General features: G+C 35.3%; 1 protein-coding gene across 1 annotated transcript in view; it reads right to left on the bottom strand.

Annotated features, from left to right (window-relative positions):
• CD2AP (CD2 associated protein) overlaps positions 1 to 18,252 on the bottom strand; it is a 141,112-nt gene that overhangs the window by 37,500 nt on the left and 85,360 nt on the right. Inside the window, exons 6-11 of the mRNA XM_049653778.1 lie at positions 15,383 to 15,570; positions 12,992 to 13,070; positions 12,502 to 12,596; positions 10,011 to 10,115; positions 4,824 to 4,860; positions 2,765 to 2,827 (exon numbers count right to left, since the gene is read on the bottom strand). Of these exons, the coding sequence (XP_049509735.1) occupies positions 2,765 to 2,827; positions 4,824 to 4,860; positions 10,011 to 10,115; positions 12,502 to 12,596; positions 12,992 to 13,070; positions 15,383 to 15,570 (567 nt within the window). The remainder of the gene's footprint in view (positions 1 to 2,764; positions 2,828 to 4,823; positions 4,861 to 10,010; positions 10,116 to 12,501; positions 12,597 to 12,991; positions 13,071 to 15,382; positions 15,571 to 18,252) is intronic.

Here is an 18,252-nt window from a genome sequence, read left to right as displayed (position 1 = left end):
CTTTTACTAAGTTGTTTTTGCATGACAAATAAAACATTCTCAAACATAAAGAAAAAAAGAATCTAAAAACTTCCCATGCTGAGCACAGATAACGAGAAAGAGATAAAGCTATGAAAATACATGGCATATTCAGGGACAAGAATGTGGTTACTGTATTTAGTGAATGAAAAGGGTAGAAGATAATACCAAAATTGTAATTTGGGGTGGGGGGGGGGGCGTCAGTTCCCAATAACAACAAAAGCTGGCTCAGATAAGGATCAACAGGAGCTTTTATTCATTCTTGATGGGAATGCAAAATGGCACAATTTGGAAGATGATGTGACAGTTTCTTATACAACTAAACATACTTTTAACATATGATCCGGCAATCATACTCCTTGGTTATTTTTGCCCAGATGAACTAAAAGCTTATGTCCACCAAATACCTGGACAAGGATGTTTAATTATATATAGCATCTTTATTCATAACTGACAAAGTTTGGAAGCAACCAAGATGTCCTTCAGTAGGTAAATATGGATAAGCTGTGCTATAGATAGATAATGGAATGTTAATCAGCACTAAAAGAAAATGAGCTATTAAGTCATGAAGACATGGAGAAAACTTAAACACATATTAAAGTGAAAAAGCTACATACTGTATGATTCCAACCATATGACATTCTGCAAAACTATGGAGACAATAAAAAGATTAATGGTTACCAGGGGCTGAGGGAAGGGAGGAATGAAATAACAGAGCAAAGAAGATTCTTAGAATAATAAGACCTATTCTGTTAGACATTGTATTACACATTTGTCAAATTATACATTTGCCCAAACTCATAAAATGTACAACTCAGGAATGAACCCTAATATAAACTATGGACTTCAGGTGATAATGTGTTAGTGGAGGTCCACTCTGGTGCAGGATGTTGATAGTGGGGGAGGCAGTACAAGTGTGGGGCAAGGAGTGTATGGGAATTCTGTGTAGTTACTGCTCAATTTTGTTGCGAATCTAAAACTGTTCTAGAAAATAGTTTATTAAAAAATGAATCTGGCAAAAATATGAAATAGAAGCCAGACAAGGGACTAAAGTGAGAGAAATCAGTTAAGAGAATACAGGAACACTGCAGGCAACACACAAGGATAGGCAGAAACAATATTGGCAGTAGAAACAGAAGCATTCTAAAATAGTATTCAAGGTTTTGCTTGTACAGTCAACAACACAAGGGTTAGGGGTACCAATACCCTACACAGCTGAACACAATTACCTGAATATAACTTTTGACTCCCCAAAACTTAACTGAAAGCCTACTGTTGAATAAATGGCCTTACCAATAACATAAACAGTCAATTAACACATATTTTATATGTTATGTGCATTATATACTATGTTATGTGCATTATATACTCTATTCTTATAATACATTAAGCTTAAGAAAAAGTTATTAATAAAATCATAAGAAAAGTACATTTACAGTGCTGTATCCTATTTATCGAAAAAAATTCACGTACCAATGGACCTGTGCAGTTCTAACCCATGCTGCTCAAGGGTCAACTGTATATATAACCTAAAATACTAGATACAACCATTGCAGATCTTTCTGTACACAAAGAGAAATAGTTATTTTCTCCAAATTAATAATAACAAAACAAAATGATGTTTTTAACAAAATAGATATGGTACCTTGGAATACTTTCCAAGTTTATATGACAAATACAGACAGTGAAAATTAAATAATACATAACAAATCACTTCCATGTTAGAACTCACTTTAAAAAAATTTTTTTTCTAACATTCATTTATTTTTGAGAGACAGAGAGAGAGCATGAGCAGAGGAGGGGAAGAAATAGAGGGAGACACAGAATCCAAAGCAGGCTCCACGCTCTGAGCAAGCTGTCCACACAGAGCCTGACATAGGGCTCAAAACCACAAACTGTGAGATCATGACCTGAGCCGAAGTTGGACGCTCAATCGACTGAGCCACCCAGGCACCCCATAACTCACTCTTATACCTAAGAATTTTTTAAAATTTATTTTAATTGAGACTCCAAAAAAGATAAAGTATAACTATTTAATGCTTACTTTCGTTATTTTTTGAAAAAACAAATAATAATATAATGAAATACTATAACCTTACTGAAGTAATGGTTTAACTTTTTAATGAATGTAAATTGGTATCAGTTTGAATAAAACCTTAATTTCCTATCACTCTTGATAAAGTACTTCCTCCCAGAAAACTCCAAATAAATACTGAACAGTTGTTAAAAATCAGTGTAAATCTGACAAATGGATAAAGAAGATGTGGTTTATATACACAATGGAATACTACTTGGCAATGAGAAAGAATGAAATCCTGCCATTTGCAGCAACGTGGATGGAACTGGAGGGTATTATGCTAAGTGAAATAAGTCAGTAAGAGAAAGATACCATATGTTTTCACTCATATGTGGATCCTGAGAAACTTAACAGAAGACCATGGGGGAGGGGAAGAGGGGGGAAAAAAGTTACAGAGAGGGAAGTAGGCAAACCATAAGAGACTCTTAAATACTGAGAACAAACTGAGGGTTGATGGGGGGTGGGAGGGAGGGGTGGGTGGGTGATGGGTATTGAGGAGGGCACCTGTTGGGATGAGCACTGGGTATTGTATGGAAACCAATTTGACAATAAATTATATTTAATAATAAAAAAATCAGTGTAAATCAATCCATGTGGAGAGATATTATTATTCACAATGACAAATCCAAAGAAGAATTATTTTTCTAAAAGTGGAAGAATTACCCTTACCTTTTTCTTCTGGCTTTATAGGAAAATACTTCTTTTCTGTAGCTATTAGCTCAGGCTTTGGAGCTAAGGAAAAAAGCCAAAATTAGTACTTAAAAAAATTAGTTTCAAAGCACAAAAACAATTATACTACTAAGCAGAAAAGGTCAGTTTAAAAATAACATCAGAGGAAAACATGACTTAACAGAAACAACAATGTACCATAATCACTAGGCTAACTATCTAATCCTGCACCTACCACCATTACATGGCTGAGTAGTAACTCTGGTCTCAGTTCCTTCTTTGCCAAATGAAGGTGTTCATACCCTCTACAACACCACTCTCCAGTAGAACTTTTCCATGATGATGGAAATATTCTATTTTTGTGTTATCCAATACTGAGTGTGGAGACTTGAAATACTACTACTGTGACTGGGGAATTCAATATTTTATTTGATTTAACTTTAATTAAATTTTGAAAGCCCCAATATGACTAGTGAATAAAAAGCCTAGAACACCAACTTCCATAAAAATTACTTTCAACTTATGCTTTCCTTGCTCTGGGATTAAGTCAGCAAATACAAAGATGAAAACTTGGAGTAGGAAAGGACCTGTATTATTTCTTAAAAGAGCAAATCTTTCAAGAAAATAATTGTACTTCACTTATAAAAATCAAAAATTAGGGGCTAGGGACACCTAGGTGGTTCAGTTAAATGTGGACTCTTGATTTGGGCTCAGGTCATGATCTTCTCCTGGTTGTGAGATGAAATTCCACATCGGGTTCCATGCTGACAGCTCAGAGCCTGCTTGGGATTCTCTCTTTCCATCTCTCTGCCCCTCCCCCCCCCACCCCCTTGAAAGAAGAGAAGAGAAGAGAAGAGAAGAGAAGAGAAGAGAAGAGAAAAAGAAAACAAAAAAACTAGAAAGTAACAGAAGAGGAGAGAAAAGAAAAAGAGAAACAAAAAGAGAAAGAGAAAAAGAGAAAGAGAAAGAGAAAGAAAAAGAAAAAGGAAAAGAAAAAGAAAAAGAGAAAGAGAAAGAAAAAAAGAAAAAGAAAAGAGAAGAAAAGAAAAAAAAGAAAAAAAGGAGAAGAAATGAAATTAGGATCTAAAACTTACAGAAATAGACAAAGGGCCAGATTATGAAACTGTAACTCTGGAAAACTCTTCTAAATATACCATAATATATTCAACTGCTTAAAAAAATAAAAATAAACTCTTCAAGTTTGTTTAACCCTTCAGCATACTCTCTGAAGAAATACAAATAATTAGTATTTATATGAGACATTAACAAATGAATTTAATGTGAAAAAGTGGAATAACTAATTAGGTCAATATATTAAGTATTCTATTCTTTTAATTTTTAAAAATTATTTTTGTTTTTGAGAGACAGAATATGAGTGGGGGAAGGGTAGAGAGAGGGGGAGACACAGAATCCAAAGCAGGCTCCATGCTCTTAGCTGTCAGCACAGAGCCCAACATGGGGCTTGAACCTACAAACTGCAAGATCATGACCTGAGCAGAAGTTGGACACTTAACCAACTGACCCACACAGGTGCCCCTGAAGTATACTATTCTAAATGCATTTAAACTTGGTCAATTTTCTTAATTAGAAATGACAGGGGCACGTGGGTGGCTCAAAGTGTCCCTCTCTTGATTTCGGCTCAGGTCATGATCTCACGGTTCGTGGGTTCGAGCCCCACATCAAGCTCTGCACAGTGCAGAGCCTGCTTGGGATTCTCTATCTCTCCCTCTTTCTCTCTGGCCCTCCCCTGCTTGCTCTCTTTCTCTCTTTCAAGACTAATAAACTTAAATTGTGTGTGTGTGTGGGGGGGAAATATGACAAGTCATAACTAAAGTATACAAATTATTTTTAACATCCTATTTTATACAATTTACACTTAAAAAATACAGACTTAATGCATGTGAACACTCAATTTTTATGTATTTCTAGAATTTGTATATATTACATCATATTTGGTTTTTGCTCATATAAATAAATGGTTTACTTAAAACCCAATTTCACCATTTTATAACTTGAAAATATGAAAAACAGCAAACTGAATAATGTGTTTCTTACATACCTGGACCCTTAGCAGGAGGTGGTGGTTTCTTTGGTTTCTATTAAAATAACAATGGTAAAAATATGTGAATACTTACATCTTACAAATGCTTAAAATAACTTCTGATCGTTAATAATCTAAATTATATGAGTATCTGTTATAAAATAGTAAGATCTTAACAACCAAAAGGCCACTGACAAAAAATTTATTCTATTAGAACAAATGCCTTCTTGATCAAAATTCAAATATGTCAAAACTTACCAGTGATTATGATAAATCTAAAAAATCTTAATGATAATCAGGGGTGCCTGGGTGGCTCAGACGACTAAGCATCCAACTTTGGCTCAGGTCATGATCTCACAATTTGTGAGTTCAAGCCCCACGTCAGGCTCCCTCCTTTCGGCACGGAGCCTGTTTTGGATGCTCTGACTCCCTCTCTGCTCCTCCCCTACTCTCTCTCTCTCTCTCTAAAATAAAGAAGCATTAAAAAAATCATAATGTTAATCAAAAATATTCATTATTGCCTCCCCTACTTTAAGATTCCAAGGCACAATTTTATCTCTCTTTAACAGCTGAGTACTGGGGAAAAGGAGAGAGAAGAGACTGTTTTTAAAACAAACAACAACAAAAAAAAGAGTCACCTAATAAATATATCTAGCTTATACTCTTGGTTCTTCAGAACTCTCGAACAGAAGATTCAAGGAAAAAGCCTGTTTTTCTTCAATTTATTCAAATTTGTTGGGTTTAGCATTTATTCATTTTTAAGACTTGATGACATCAAAAACTTGAGACATGTCAATCAGGTCTTCCCAAATTAAAATTAACTGATAGTGCTGTATGAACACCAAATAAGCCCTCCCAAATAATGTGTTCCTTGGGTATAAAAATAAAGCACCCAGAAGGCTGAATACTGAATGAAATCGAGCAAAAGAAGGGCCTCAGACAGCATTAACCCATAGAGTAACCTCTAGTGATTCACTTAACTACATAAAGACTGCAAAGTTTAGAAATTTCAACACTGGCTGAAATAAAATCCAGCAGACCATCTTGCTCTCAGTGTCTACTCTCCAACTCCATTAGAAAAGGAGCAAGGAGGAGGCAGTCCAAGATGATGGAATAGGAAGACTCTGAACTGACCTTCTCTCGTGGACACCATAAAACTACATCTACATACAGAGCAATTCTTCCTTAAAAATTGAGGGTGGACTGAACAGCCCCTGCACAACAAACAACAGAGGGACCACACAGAGAACAGTAGGAGACAAGGTAACAACACAAACCACACCCCAGATGTAAGGACTTGCAGTAGGGGGTATCATTGAGGGTCCCAAGCAGACACACCTGCCCTGGGGCACAGAAACAAAACAGCAATTTAAAGGGCAACTAGACTATAAGTGAAGAAAATCCATTTACTAACCATAGAGCTTCTGCCAAATGGTGGAAGGAACTGCTAGAACTCTCTCCAGGGTCGGAGATGCCTGAAATTGCCACTATTTCTTTCCCAACGCTCTACTTTGACAGTGCCAATGAAAGCAGAGTCCAGGCACTCTTGCTGGCCTATTAAATCTGCTCCAGCAAGTCCCAGGCCCCTAACCCAGATCAGCTTTCCCACCAAGACAGTCTATTGCCTTTGCCAGCCCCAGCTCTAGCCATCCCAACAAGGTGGCCCTGGAAGCTCCAGCATACCCCAGGCCTGCACACAACAGCTCAAGCCCTCCTGCCCGTGTGGTCCTGGCACAGAGTACATTGGAATGCCTGGTCCCATGTCCACACCAGCTCAAGTCATACACCAACGAGCCCGCGCCAGCTCTAGCCGCAGCCATCCTGCCCATTGTAGCAAGCCCCAGGGCAACCCTAGCTCAGGCCTACTCCAGCTCCAGCTGCCCAACCAAATCCTGTTGGCATACACAGTAAACAAAGGGGACACTGCTACATAAGGCCACTCCTTGAAGACCAAGAGTTAGCTGTTCTGCCAAATTTACAGACACAAATGCAGAAAGACAAACAACATAAGGAAACAGAAGAATGTTCAAAACAAGAGAACAACATAAAACCTCAGGAAAAAAAACCCTAATAGAGATAATTAATTTACTTGATAAGCAATTCAAAGTAATGGTCATAAAGATGCTTGCTCAACTTAGAAGAATGAAGAAATACAGTAAGAACCTTAACAAAGCGCTGGAAAATATAAGAAGGTACCAAAAAGCAGTCAGAGCTGAAAATTTCAATAACTGAACTAAGAAATACACTAGAGGACATCAACAGATTAGAGGATACAGAAGAATGGATCACCTGAATGGAAGATAGAATAGTGGAAATTAATCAGAACAGCAAAAGAAGAAAGAATTTTTAAAAAATGAGAATAGTTTAAGAGACTTCAGAAATGACAATAATTGTACTAACATTCACATTGTAGAGGTTTCAGAAGGATAAAAATAAGAGACAGAAAATCTATTTGAAGAAATAATGGCTACAAACATCCTTAACCTTGTAAAGGAAAGACATCCATGTCCAGGAAGTACAGACAGTTCCAAACAAGATGAAACCAAAGAGAGCCACACAAAGATATATTATAATTAAAATGGCAAAAGTTAGGGTCGCCTGTGTGGCTCAGTCAGTTAAGTGTCCAACTTCAGTTCAGGCCATGAACTGACAGTACAGAGACTGGAGCCTTCTTCAGTCTCTGCCTCCCTCTCTCTCTGCCCCTCTCCCTCCCTCCCTTTCTCTCTCTCTCTCTCTCTCTCTCTCAAACAGTAAAAAAAAAAAAAAATTAATAACAAATAAATTCCAAAGACTGAAATCATAACAAGTATCTTTGCCAACCCCAACAGTATGAAATTAGAAATTAACTGCAAGAAGAAACCTGGAAAAAGCACAAACATACGGAGACTAAACAATGCTACTGAACAATCAATGGGTCAACAAAGAAATCAAAGAGAAAATAAAAAACTATGTTGAAACAAATGAAAAATAGAAACACAACTTTCAAACCTATAGAACACATCAAAAGCAGTTCTAACAGACAAGTTTATAGCAATCTCAAGAAATACAAAAATTCCCAAATAAACAGTATTAATTTACATGTAAAGAAACTAGAAAAAGAACAAAACCCCAAGTTAGGAGAACAAAGACCAAAGCAGAAATAAAATGAAACAGAGATTGAAAAACAGACAAGATCAATGAAATTAAAAGCAGATTACTGAAAAGATAAACAAAATCAATAAACCTCTAGTCAAAATCATGAAGAAAAAAAGACAGGGCCCAAATAAATAAATTAAACACGAGAAACTATAACTGACACGATAAAAATATAAAGGATCCTAAGAAATTAGTACAATTACATGCCAACAAATTGGCAAACACATAAGAAATGGATAATCATGATAACCACATAAAAAGTAGGATTCTAGAAATGTATCCATTTCTTCTGGGTTCCAAGACTTGATTACAAAAAAATAATAAATAGACCAATTACAAATAATAAAATTCAATCAGTAATTTTAAAACTCCCAGAAACAAAGGTCCAGGACCAGAGAGCTTCACAGATGAATTCTACCAACATTTAAAGAGTTAGTAACTATCCTTCTCAAATTATTCCAAAAAATCGAAGAAGGAATGCTTCCAAACTCATTTTACAAGGCCAGCATTACCCTGATATCAAAACCAGTCAGATATCACACACACAAAAAGAAAATTACAGGCAGTATCCCTGGTGAATATAGATGTAAAAATCGCCAACAAAATATTAGCAAAATGAACTGAACGATATGTCAAAAGGATCATATACCATGATCACGTGGGATTTATTTCAGGGATGCAAGAATGACTCAACATTTGCAAATCAATCAACATAACACACCATTTTAACAAAATAAAGGATAAAAATCATATGATCATCTTAACAGATGCAGAAAGGCCGTTTAAAAAAATACAATATCCATTTATAAAAACTCTCAACAAAGTGGGTATAGAAGGAATGTACATCAAAATCATAAAGTCCATATATGACAAACCCACAGTTAACATCATACTCAATGGTGAAAAGCTAAAAGGCTTTCCTCTAGGATCAGGAATAAGACAAGGACTCCCCCATGCTTATTCAACATAGTACTAGAAACCTTGGCTAGAGCAATTAGGCCAGAAAAAGAAAAGCATCAAATTGGAAAGGAAGAAGTAAAACTGTTCACTACTGTAAGACAATATATTATATATAGATGATGTATACATACACAATGGAATACTCCTCAGCCATTAAAAGAATGAAATCTTACCATTTATGACAACACAGATGGACCTACACAATAATATACTAAGTGAAATAAGTCAGACAGTAATGACAATACTGTATGATTTCACTTATATGTGGAATCTAAAAAACAAGACAAATGAATAAACAAAACAGAAATAGACTCCCATAGACATAGGAAACAAATCCTGGTTACCGTAAGGGAGAAGGTGAAATAGGGAGCAGATAAAAGAAGATTAAGGGGAGTAAGAAGTACAAACTTCCAGTTACAAAATAACGAAGTCTTGGGGCTGTAATGAACAACATAGAGAATATAGTCAATAATGTTATAATAACTTTGTATGGTGATAGATGGTAACTAGACTTATCACAGGTGCCATTTTGTAGTATATAAAAATATCTAAACCTTATGATCTACAATACCTAAAACCAATAGGACACTGTATGTAATTATACTTCAATCCTCAATTGATTCAATCCTCACTGATGAATGACTCAGCCTCACTTTATTCACTGTAAGAAGTGAGACAGAGGTCTTAAGTCTTGTAAGAAAGCAAAGACTGCTTCTTACCCTCCCAAAAATGCACTACAGAGTAATATAGTAAGATTAACAGTTCCTTAAAATAAGATTTTCAACAAAAGTACAATTAAAGTACAAATTCTTCCAGGCAAGTGTTAATTTGTCTAACTAGTATGAGAGACTTTTTTCTTTAAATTATAATAAAGTAATGAAGTCTAAGGTTACTTTTCAATATAGTCAGTGGGGAAAGAAAACCTGAAATAAAGCACAGAACTGAAATATTTTTTTGTTTTACTACAGCTCAAATCAATTTTACCTGAATATATAAACTGGAAACCGCCTCATAAAGTTGTTCGGTAATAATGCAAACAAAACTGTTTGTAAAGAAATACTGGCCAAAGGTTCATTAAACAGTTATCATCATTGAAAAACAAAAGCTTACTGGGAAGTCTTTATCCAGTTCATTTATCTGAATAGCAAAATTATCTGGAAATACTCCTTCTCTCCCATTAAGTTCACCCTTCCACCAGCCAGTTTCTCCAGTCTCCTATAATGCAAATGAAGAATCAAATAATTACATTAATTTCATATTATTTAAATATATATTTACTTATTAAACATTATATAAACTTATTTATATAAATACTATAAACTATACACAAGTATTATATTTAAAATTGAAAAACAATAATAAATATAACATTCACAATGCAAAATATTATATAATATTAATAATAGGTGTTATCTTTAAATAAGAAAAAAGTTCACAACAAAATATAAAAATACTGAATTCCATTATTTTTACAAGAAAAAAAAAAGGGTTGGGGAGCTTGGGTGGGTCAGTTGGTTGAACGTCTGACTGTGGCTCAGGTCATGATATCACAGTCTGTGGGCTCAAGCTCAGAGCCTGAAGCCTGCTTCAGATTCTATGTCTCCTTCCCACCCCTCCCCAACTCCCACTCACATTCTGTTTCTCTCTCTCAAAAATAAACATTAAAAAAAAATTTTTTTTAAAGAAAAAGAAAAAAAAGAGTTAAACAGATCATAAGGTCCTCCCTAAAAAGCAAATATTACCCATACATTACTTCCAGCAGTAGTTATAAAATTGGGATTTTTTTTTTAATGAGTCAAAAATTTTAGGGGCGCCTGGGTGGCTCAGTTGGTTAAGCGTCAACTTTGGCTCAGGTCATGATCTCACGGCTTGTGATTTCGAGTCTTGCGTCGGGCTCTGTGCGGGCAGCTCAGAGCCTGGAGCCTGCTTCCGATTCTGTGTGTCCCTCTCTCTCTGTCCCTCCCCACTCACGCTCTAGGTCTCTCTCTCTCTCAAAAATGAATAAACTTTAAAAAATAAATAAAAAACACATGAGTCAAATAATTTTAAAATTTGGTTTATGAGGATAAAAGGTTTTCAGCGAAGAGAAAGGACAAAGTGCGAGAAGAGGGTGGACAGAGAATATGACTTTCTAACCTGTATCTTACTTAACATTCTTAACACTTTATCTACCAAAACACAATCATATTATTCATTTCTCTAGAAATTAACAAGTTATTCTACAATTCCTTCTAAATACCACCTGGCCATGAGAAATAAGGTGCAACCAGTCCAAAACTGTATGGATATTAAAAATTACATATACTACTGGGGCGCCTGGGTGGCGCAGTCGGTTAAGCCTCCGACTTCAGCCAGGTCACGATGTCGCGGTCCGTGAGTTCGAGCCCCGCGTCAGGCTCTGGGCTGATGGCTCGGAGCCTGTTTCCGATTCTGTGTCTCCCTCTCTCTCTGCCCCTCCCCCGTTCATGCTCTGTCTCTCTCTGTCCCAAAAATAAATAAAAAACGTTGAAAAAAAAAAATTAAAAAAAAAAATTAAAAAAAAAAAAATTACATATACTAAACCATCCGATAACAAAGTCAATTCAAGACAAGGGAAAATTTTTCAGAAATTGTGCTATATGGTCATTAACAAAAACTGTATTTTATTTATAGTTTTCTTCTATTACGGATAGTTACAGGGGCACCTGTGTGGCTGAGTCAGTTGAGCATCTGACTTCAGCTCAGGTCATGATCATGTGGTTCGTGAGTTTGAGCCCCATATCAGGCTCACTGCTGTCAGTGCAGAGCCCCCTCTCTCTGCCACTCCCTCGCTTGCACTCTCTCAAAAATAAAACAACAACAACAAAAAAAAAATAGTTAAAGGATTCTGCCCAGACCCAAATACTCCTGGGTTTTCTTTTTCTTTTGCCATAATTCATTCTAAGTTATAAAACTACTTAACTCTTTGAAATAGCTGCATCATTTTCCAAACACAGTATGGTCCATAAACGTTTACAATATTGATGGAATTGTTTCCCTATTCATTTTTTTTTTTTTAATTTTTAAAGTTTATTTTTGAGAGAAAGAGAGAGAGGGAGAGAGAGTGTGGGTGTGAGGGAAGGGCAGAGAGAGAGAGAGAGAGGAAGAACATAATCCCAACTGTGCTCCCCTGTTGTCAGTGTAGAGCCAGATGCAGAGCTCTATCCGATCCCATGAACCGTGAGATCATGACCTGAGCTGAAATCAAGAGTCAGACACTTAAACGACTGAGCCATCCAGGGGCCCCATTCTTTTTCTTGTTATATTATAAACGATACAAAAAAACATTAGATGCAAAAAAAATGTAATGGGGTAAACTAGGAAGTGAGAACAGAAACTTAGAGGAGCTGGGGCTAGAGAAAAAATATAACAGGCGGGCAAAAGTAATCCCCAAAACATCAATTATTATACAAACAGACAATAAAAATCTACTCAAAAAAAATTTTCTGAGAATTTACTATGTGTCATGTTCTCAGGACACAGAAACAAGACAAAATCCCAGCTCCTCCAGGGCTTACATTGTAGGGGAAATAGAAGAATGAATAAATTAAATAATTCACCAAACACCTGACAAGTATCTTACCTTACTTATCAAGTGGATTATCTCTCCCTCTTTAAAAGAAAGCTCATCTTCATTAGTACCTTCATAGGCAAATAATGTTCTACAATATTCCTTAGCTAAAATAAAGAAAGTAAATAATGCAGATTAAATAAATTGGTTCTTTTAACAATACTTATTAAGCCTCTACTTTGTGTTAAAAAAAAGTACACTAGAAGCTGTTAAAGATGAATTTAATAATGTCGGCCGACACTATCTACTGAATTAAGTAACAATTTCATTAATTCATACTTTCAAATAGTTCCTAGTGCTAATATGTTCTAGGCGCTGGTTCTAACTGTAGGGAGATACATCAGTGAACAAAGCACACTGAACTCTTTGACCCTGCAGTGCTTACCTCTAGTAGGATCTAATACTCTGATCAAGTAGTACAGTGTTGATACACAGTTTCAAAAAATCTAATACATTTGAGCATGCTTCTTTGCCAACATGAAAATTTTATTCAAAAATTTACCTTTAATTTTACTTTCCGTGTCTGTTTTTGTTATCTCCACACTCTGAGTTTTGGATCCTACTGACTGTAAAATTAAGGGCTAGAAAAGAAAAGGACAGTATCAACTATTTTAAGTGAGAATTAAGATAATAGTATTAAACAAAATTTTCATTTGCAGTTAAGCCAGCCTTCCCTAGTGGTACTTATAGCCAGGTTAGTAATGTGACTGAAAAGACAGAGAACAAAACTACTGAAATGATAGCTCAGAACTTCAAATTTTTAAAACTTCCTAAGAATAATACACATTCTGATACCCATAATACAGTAGTGTCACTTAATTTTAAACCTCCAAAATAAATAAAAATAATAGCACCTGAAAATGTACTTAGTAACTCCTTAGCTAAACACTTTACATACCTTATAACTTAATCCTCTGAATAATCTGTATAAAGTAAGCATTATTATTCGTTCCTCTTACAGACTAGGAAGCAGTTAAGAAACCTGCCCACCCTAACAGTAATTTAGTAGTGGAGCCTGGATTTGAACCTAGGAAGTCTGACTCTAGAAAGTGGGCTTTTAAACCACAGCACTAAACTTCCCTATGATGAGATAGAGAAAAAAAAAAAAAAAAAGGTCTTTATACTTCATTGCTGCTATCTGAATGAAAACACCTAGGTAATGTTACAACCCTTACCACTATAGTCAGTAGAAAATTTTACATTGTAATTGACTAAAGTAAGTCCTTCATACTAGTGTTTTCCTTGACTTCTCTCCCCAGAAAGAACATTACTTTTGACCTTAGCTTTCATTTAGTTAAAAATCTAAATATACTACTAACTTACCTATCACTGTGTGTTCTGTTTATCTTTTAAGATACTCACTTTAATTTTTCACAAGTCTAACCATCATTTCTTCTAATCTGACATCAATCACCTACAAATATAGCAAATGTGCTCTCTATCAATTCCTGGATCAGTGTTCAAAAGCAAGGCTTGCAAGGCTCTCAAATAGGGTGATATTTGAGATGACTCTCACTAACAGTTACTCTTGAGTAGTAAACATTGTAAGTGGCAACTGAAAGAGTACTAGTGTAATCATTAAATAAAGTTATTCGTTATGAATCATAAGCTTTAAAGTTAGAAAGGAGCCCCAGATTATCTAATGTCCTTCATAATGCAAACAGTGCTTCTCCAGCATCCCTGGCTATTATATGGCTGGCTATACAGCACCATTCCATAAACCACAAGAATTCCAATCTTTACCTTGAATCAAGGTATCGAAACCAAGAACCAATTAGGCCCCATAATTTTACTGCCAGACAGTCTCAGAGCTAGGAGAGGGTAGGGTAGAAAGTACAAGTTCTCTTTCCTGAACCCAAATCATTATTACATGAAAATGTATGTAGCAAACTGGGAAAGAAAAAATATGTGGAAACTAACCATTTTAGAAGAAAACTTGAGAATATATTTCGCCAACCAAATCAGTCTAATTAGTGAAATATAGCGGAACTAGGTAAGTAAATACTGAAATACTTTCAACTCTTAAAACTTAAATACAGACATACAACTGAGAACTAAAATGAAACAATGCCCTAAAAGTCAACAGGAAAACCTCCTAACTGAAGTACTCAATCTGTACCTCTAAGGTGTGAACCTCAAAAAACAGCCTTGAAATTCATGTTCTAAAAATTGTAGCTCTTTTCCCCCAAAACAAAACGCTATTAGTTTATTTCAAAATCTGTTACTAAAGGGGTGCCTGCATGGCTTGGTTAGAGGATCGTACAGCTCTTGATGTCGGGGTTGTGAATTAAAACCCAACACCTGGTCGGAGATTACTCAAATAAATAAAACTTAAAAAAAAAATATTTGAAACCGATTATTAGATGTTATAATTTATGGTACATTCATTTTGATTTATTTCATAATGCCATCAAAATGCTAATGAAAAACAAAGTTCTCCATACATTTAGAGGAGAAGCAAATTTCACCACTGCCAACAATCCAGAGGAGAGTTAAGTAGTACCTAATTAACTTAATACCTCATTGTGAATCCATTTTAAAATGCCCATTTTAGGCCTATTTCAAATTTAAAGAAAAAGTATGTAATTTTAGCTTTAAAAGGCAAAAAACAAAACAAAACAAAACAAAAAAACTCCTGCCCTTTCCATTTTTACCTATGGTAACTAAAAACTTAGAAAAGTTGGTATTAATACCAATAAACATTCTCATTTTATAAGAATCAAACATAAACATTAATCAGTGTAATGCTGAAAACAGTTTCTCAGTCGTCTCGATCATAACCAATTATTAGCAATCTCAAAAAAGGGTGTGTAACAGAGTTGCAAACTGACTTACACATTAAAAAGTGCTTCATGAGAGTTAAGTAGAGTTAATCTAAGTTCACCATTATTACCTTTTCTGTTTTCTTTTCTTCTACTTCACTGCCAGATGTTCTCGTCCTCAGTTTCACAGAGCCTTCTTTAAAAATGTCTCCAAATCCAATTCCTCGAATTTTCTTTGGCTGTGTGACTGATCCCAGTGCAGCCTCATTCCCACTGCCCAGAGACGCTGAGGGTGAGGTAGGCCCAGCGAAAACGTTTTCTGAAAGAATAATGTGCATTTGAAGAATGCAGAATTACAAAGATCGTGATATTCCCCTCCCATATTGTTTACATCCTATGCCTAATTAAAATGATAAAATAAAAAAAGTTAAATGACAGAGTACTAAAATATCCAAAAAGTAAGATTCGCTTATATTGCATTTTTTGGATACTGTTTAAGATTAAGGTATCAATTTTAGGTATATTCCATTAGTAAAATGCTAATTAAGAAATGTAGGGGGCGCCTGGGTGGCTCCATTGGTTGAGCGTCTGACTTCAGCTCAGGCCTTGAGCTCACGGTTCAGCTGGTGAGTTCAAGCCCTGCACAGGTTCGCTGCTGTCAGGCTGTCAGTGTAAAGCCTGGTTCTGGTTCAGACCCTCTGTCTCCCTCTCTGCCCCTCCCCCACTTGCACTATCCTAAAAATAGACAAATATTTTTTTAAAAAAGATTAAATGCTTGAGATAGGATTCAGTATTTTGTGTGAAGATTTTTGATAACGAATTCAAATTTCTTCATATGCTACTCAGACTTTGTATTACTTCCATTTGTTGAGAAGTTGTACTATTCAAGGAATTTGTACATCTAAGTTATCAAATTCATGAGTATATTTTTTCATTATCCCTTTAATGTCTGATCTGTGGTGACATTCACATCTGGTTATTAACCAGACAGTAATATTTTCTTTTTTCTTCAATCAGTCATTAGACCTTTATCAATTTTGTATCTTTTCAAAAAACTCAACTGTTGAACTTGATCTTCTTGAATGTTGTTGGCTTGTTTTTTATTTCATAGTTTCTTGCTCTCATTTCCTGCTCCAAATTATTTCAGGTTTACTTTGCTCTTCTTTTATTGATTTCAGATAAAAACTTAGATCACAGACATTAGTTTTTTCTTTTCTAGTATTACCATTGAAAGCAGTAAATTTCTCCATAGGTGCTGTTTTACCTGCGTTCCACAAATTTTGATTGTTTCCATTTTTTTCATTTGAAAAACCAGTTTTTTCCCTCACAATTTCTTCTTTGACCCACAGGTTACTTACAAATATTGTTTAGTTTCCAAGTAACTGAGGATTTCCCAAATATCTATTGCTAAAATAATTCCATTGTATTCACAAAACCTACTTCATAGGACTTGAAATCTATTAAGTTTTCTGAGACTTCTTTGATGCCCAAACATTAAGGGTGTATCTGGTAATATTCTATGTACTCTTCAAAGGAATGTGTATTCTCTTACCAGATTAACTATCCATAAACGTCAGTTAGATCCACTTATTTGATTATTCGAGTCTTCTACATCATCACTAATTTCTATCAATTAATGAGAGAAGCGTGTTCAAATCTATGTGTGGATTTGCCTGTTTCAGTTCTGGCAGTCTCTTGTCTCACGTACTTTGAAGTTCTGGTATTAGATTACACATATAGGGGTGCCTGGGTGGCTTAGTCAGTTAAGCATCTGACTCTTGATTTCGGCTCAGGTCACGATTTCACGGTTGTGAGATCGAGTCCCACATCAGGCTCTGCACTGAGTATGGAGCCTGCTTGGGATTCTCTCTCCCCCCACCTTTCCTTTCCCCTCCCCTGCTCTCTCTCAAAATAAATAAACATTTTTTTTAAATAATGCAGTTTTAGAATTGTTACATAATTTTTATGAATTGACTCTATCATTATGAAATGTTCCTTTTAACCCTGGTAATATATTTTTTTTCCTGAAATACACTTTGACATTAATGTAACCATTCTAGATTTCTTACGCTTTGCACTGAATTCCCTTTTTCTTCTTTCTTTTAACCAGTACCTAAATATTTCAAGTGAGCTTCTGGTAGGAAGCATATTAAGCATATTACCTAGTCAACTGCCTTTTCAATTAGAGTTTTTAGAGAACTTAATTTTCATGTAATCACTGATGTGGTTTAAATCCATTATCTTGCTATTTGTTTTCGATTTACCCAGTTGATCTTTGTTCCTTTCTCTCTCTTTTTGTTTTGGGGTTTTTGTTTTTTGCTTTAACAATAGACTTTTATTTTTTTCATTTTGGGAGTTTAGAAGCCAGATCAGTGCTGGCATGTTGGGTTCCGGTGAGATCTCTCTTCCTGACTTACAGATGGCTGCCTTCTCACTGTGGCTCATATGGCCTTTCCTCAGTATGTGCACATAGAGACAGTGGGCTCTGTTGTCTCCTTTGTTATTAAGATATAACTGACATATAACACTATATTAGTTTTAGGTGTACAAATAATGATTCCATACATGTATGGGTGTGTGTGTGTGTGTGTATAGTGAAATGATCACCAGTCTTAATTAACATCCATCACCATACAGTTATAAATTTTTTTCTTATAACGAAAATTTTCAACATCTTCTCTCCTATGAATTTTCAAATATACAATTTTATTAACTATATTTACCATACTCTGCATTACATCTCCAGAACTTATTTTTATATATAATAAATTTATAAATTTATATATATGTTTATATATAATTGGAAGTTTGTGCCTTTTGACCACCTTCACCCATTCTGCCCATCCTATACCCCTTGCTTCTGGCAACCACCAATGTTTTCTGTATCTCTCAGTTTAGTGTGTTTTTAGATTCTATATCTAAGTGAGATCATACAGTATGTGTCTTCATCTGTCTGACTTACTCCATTTGTAAGTCATCCATGACTTATTTCGCTTATAAG

The sequence above is a fragment of the Panthera uncia genome, assembly GCF_023721935.1.
Source record: "Panthera uncia isolate 11264 chromosome B2 unlocalized genomic scaffold, Puncia_PCG_1.0 HiC_scaffold_24, whole genome shotgun sequence".
NCBI classification, from domain to species: domain Eukaryota; kingdom Metazoa; phylum Chordata; class Mammalia; order Carnivora; family Felidae; genus Panthera; species Panthera uncia.
The sequence above is the reverse complement of the archived record's forward strand: the minus strand, read 5'-3'. Positions and strand labels throughout refer to the sequence as shown.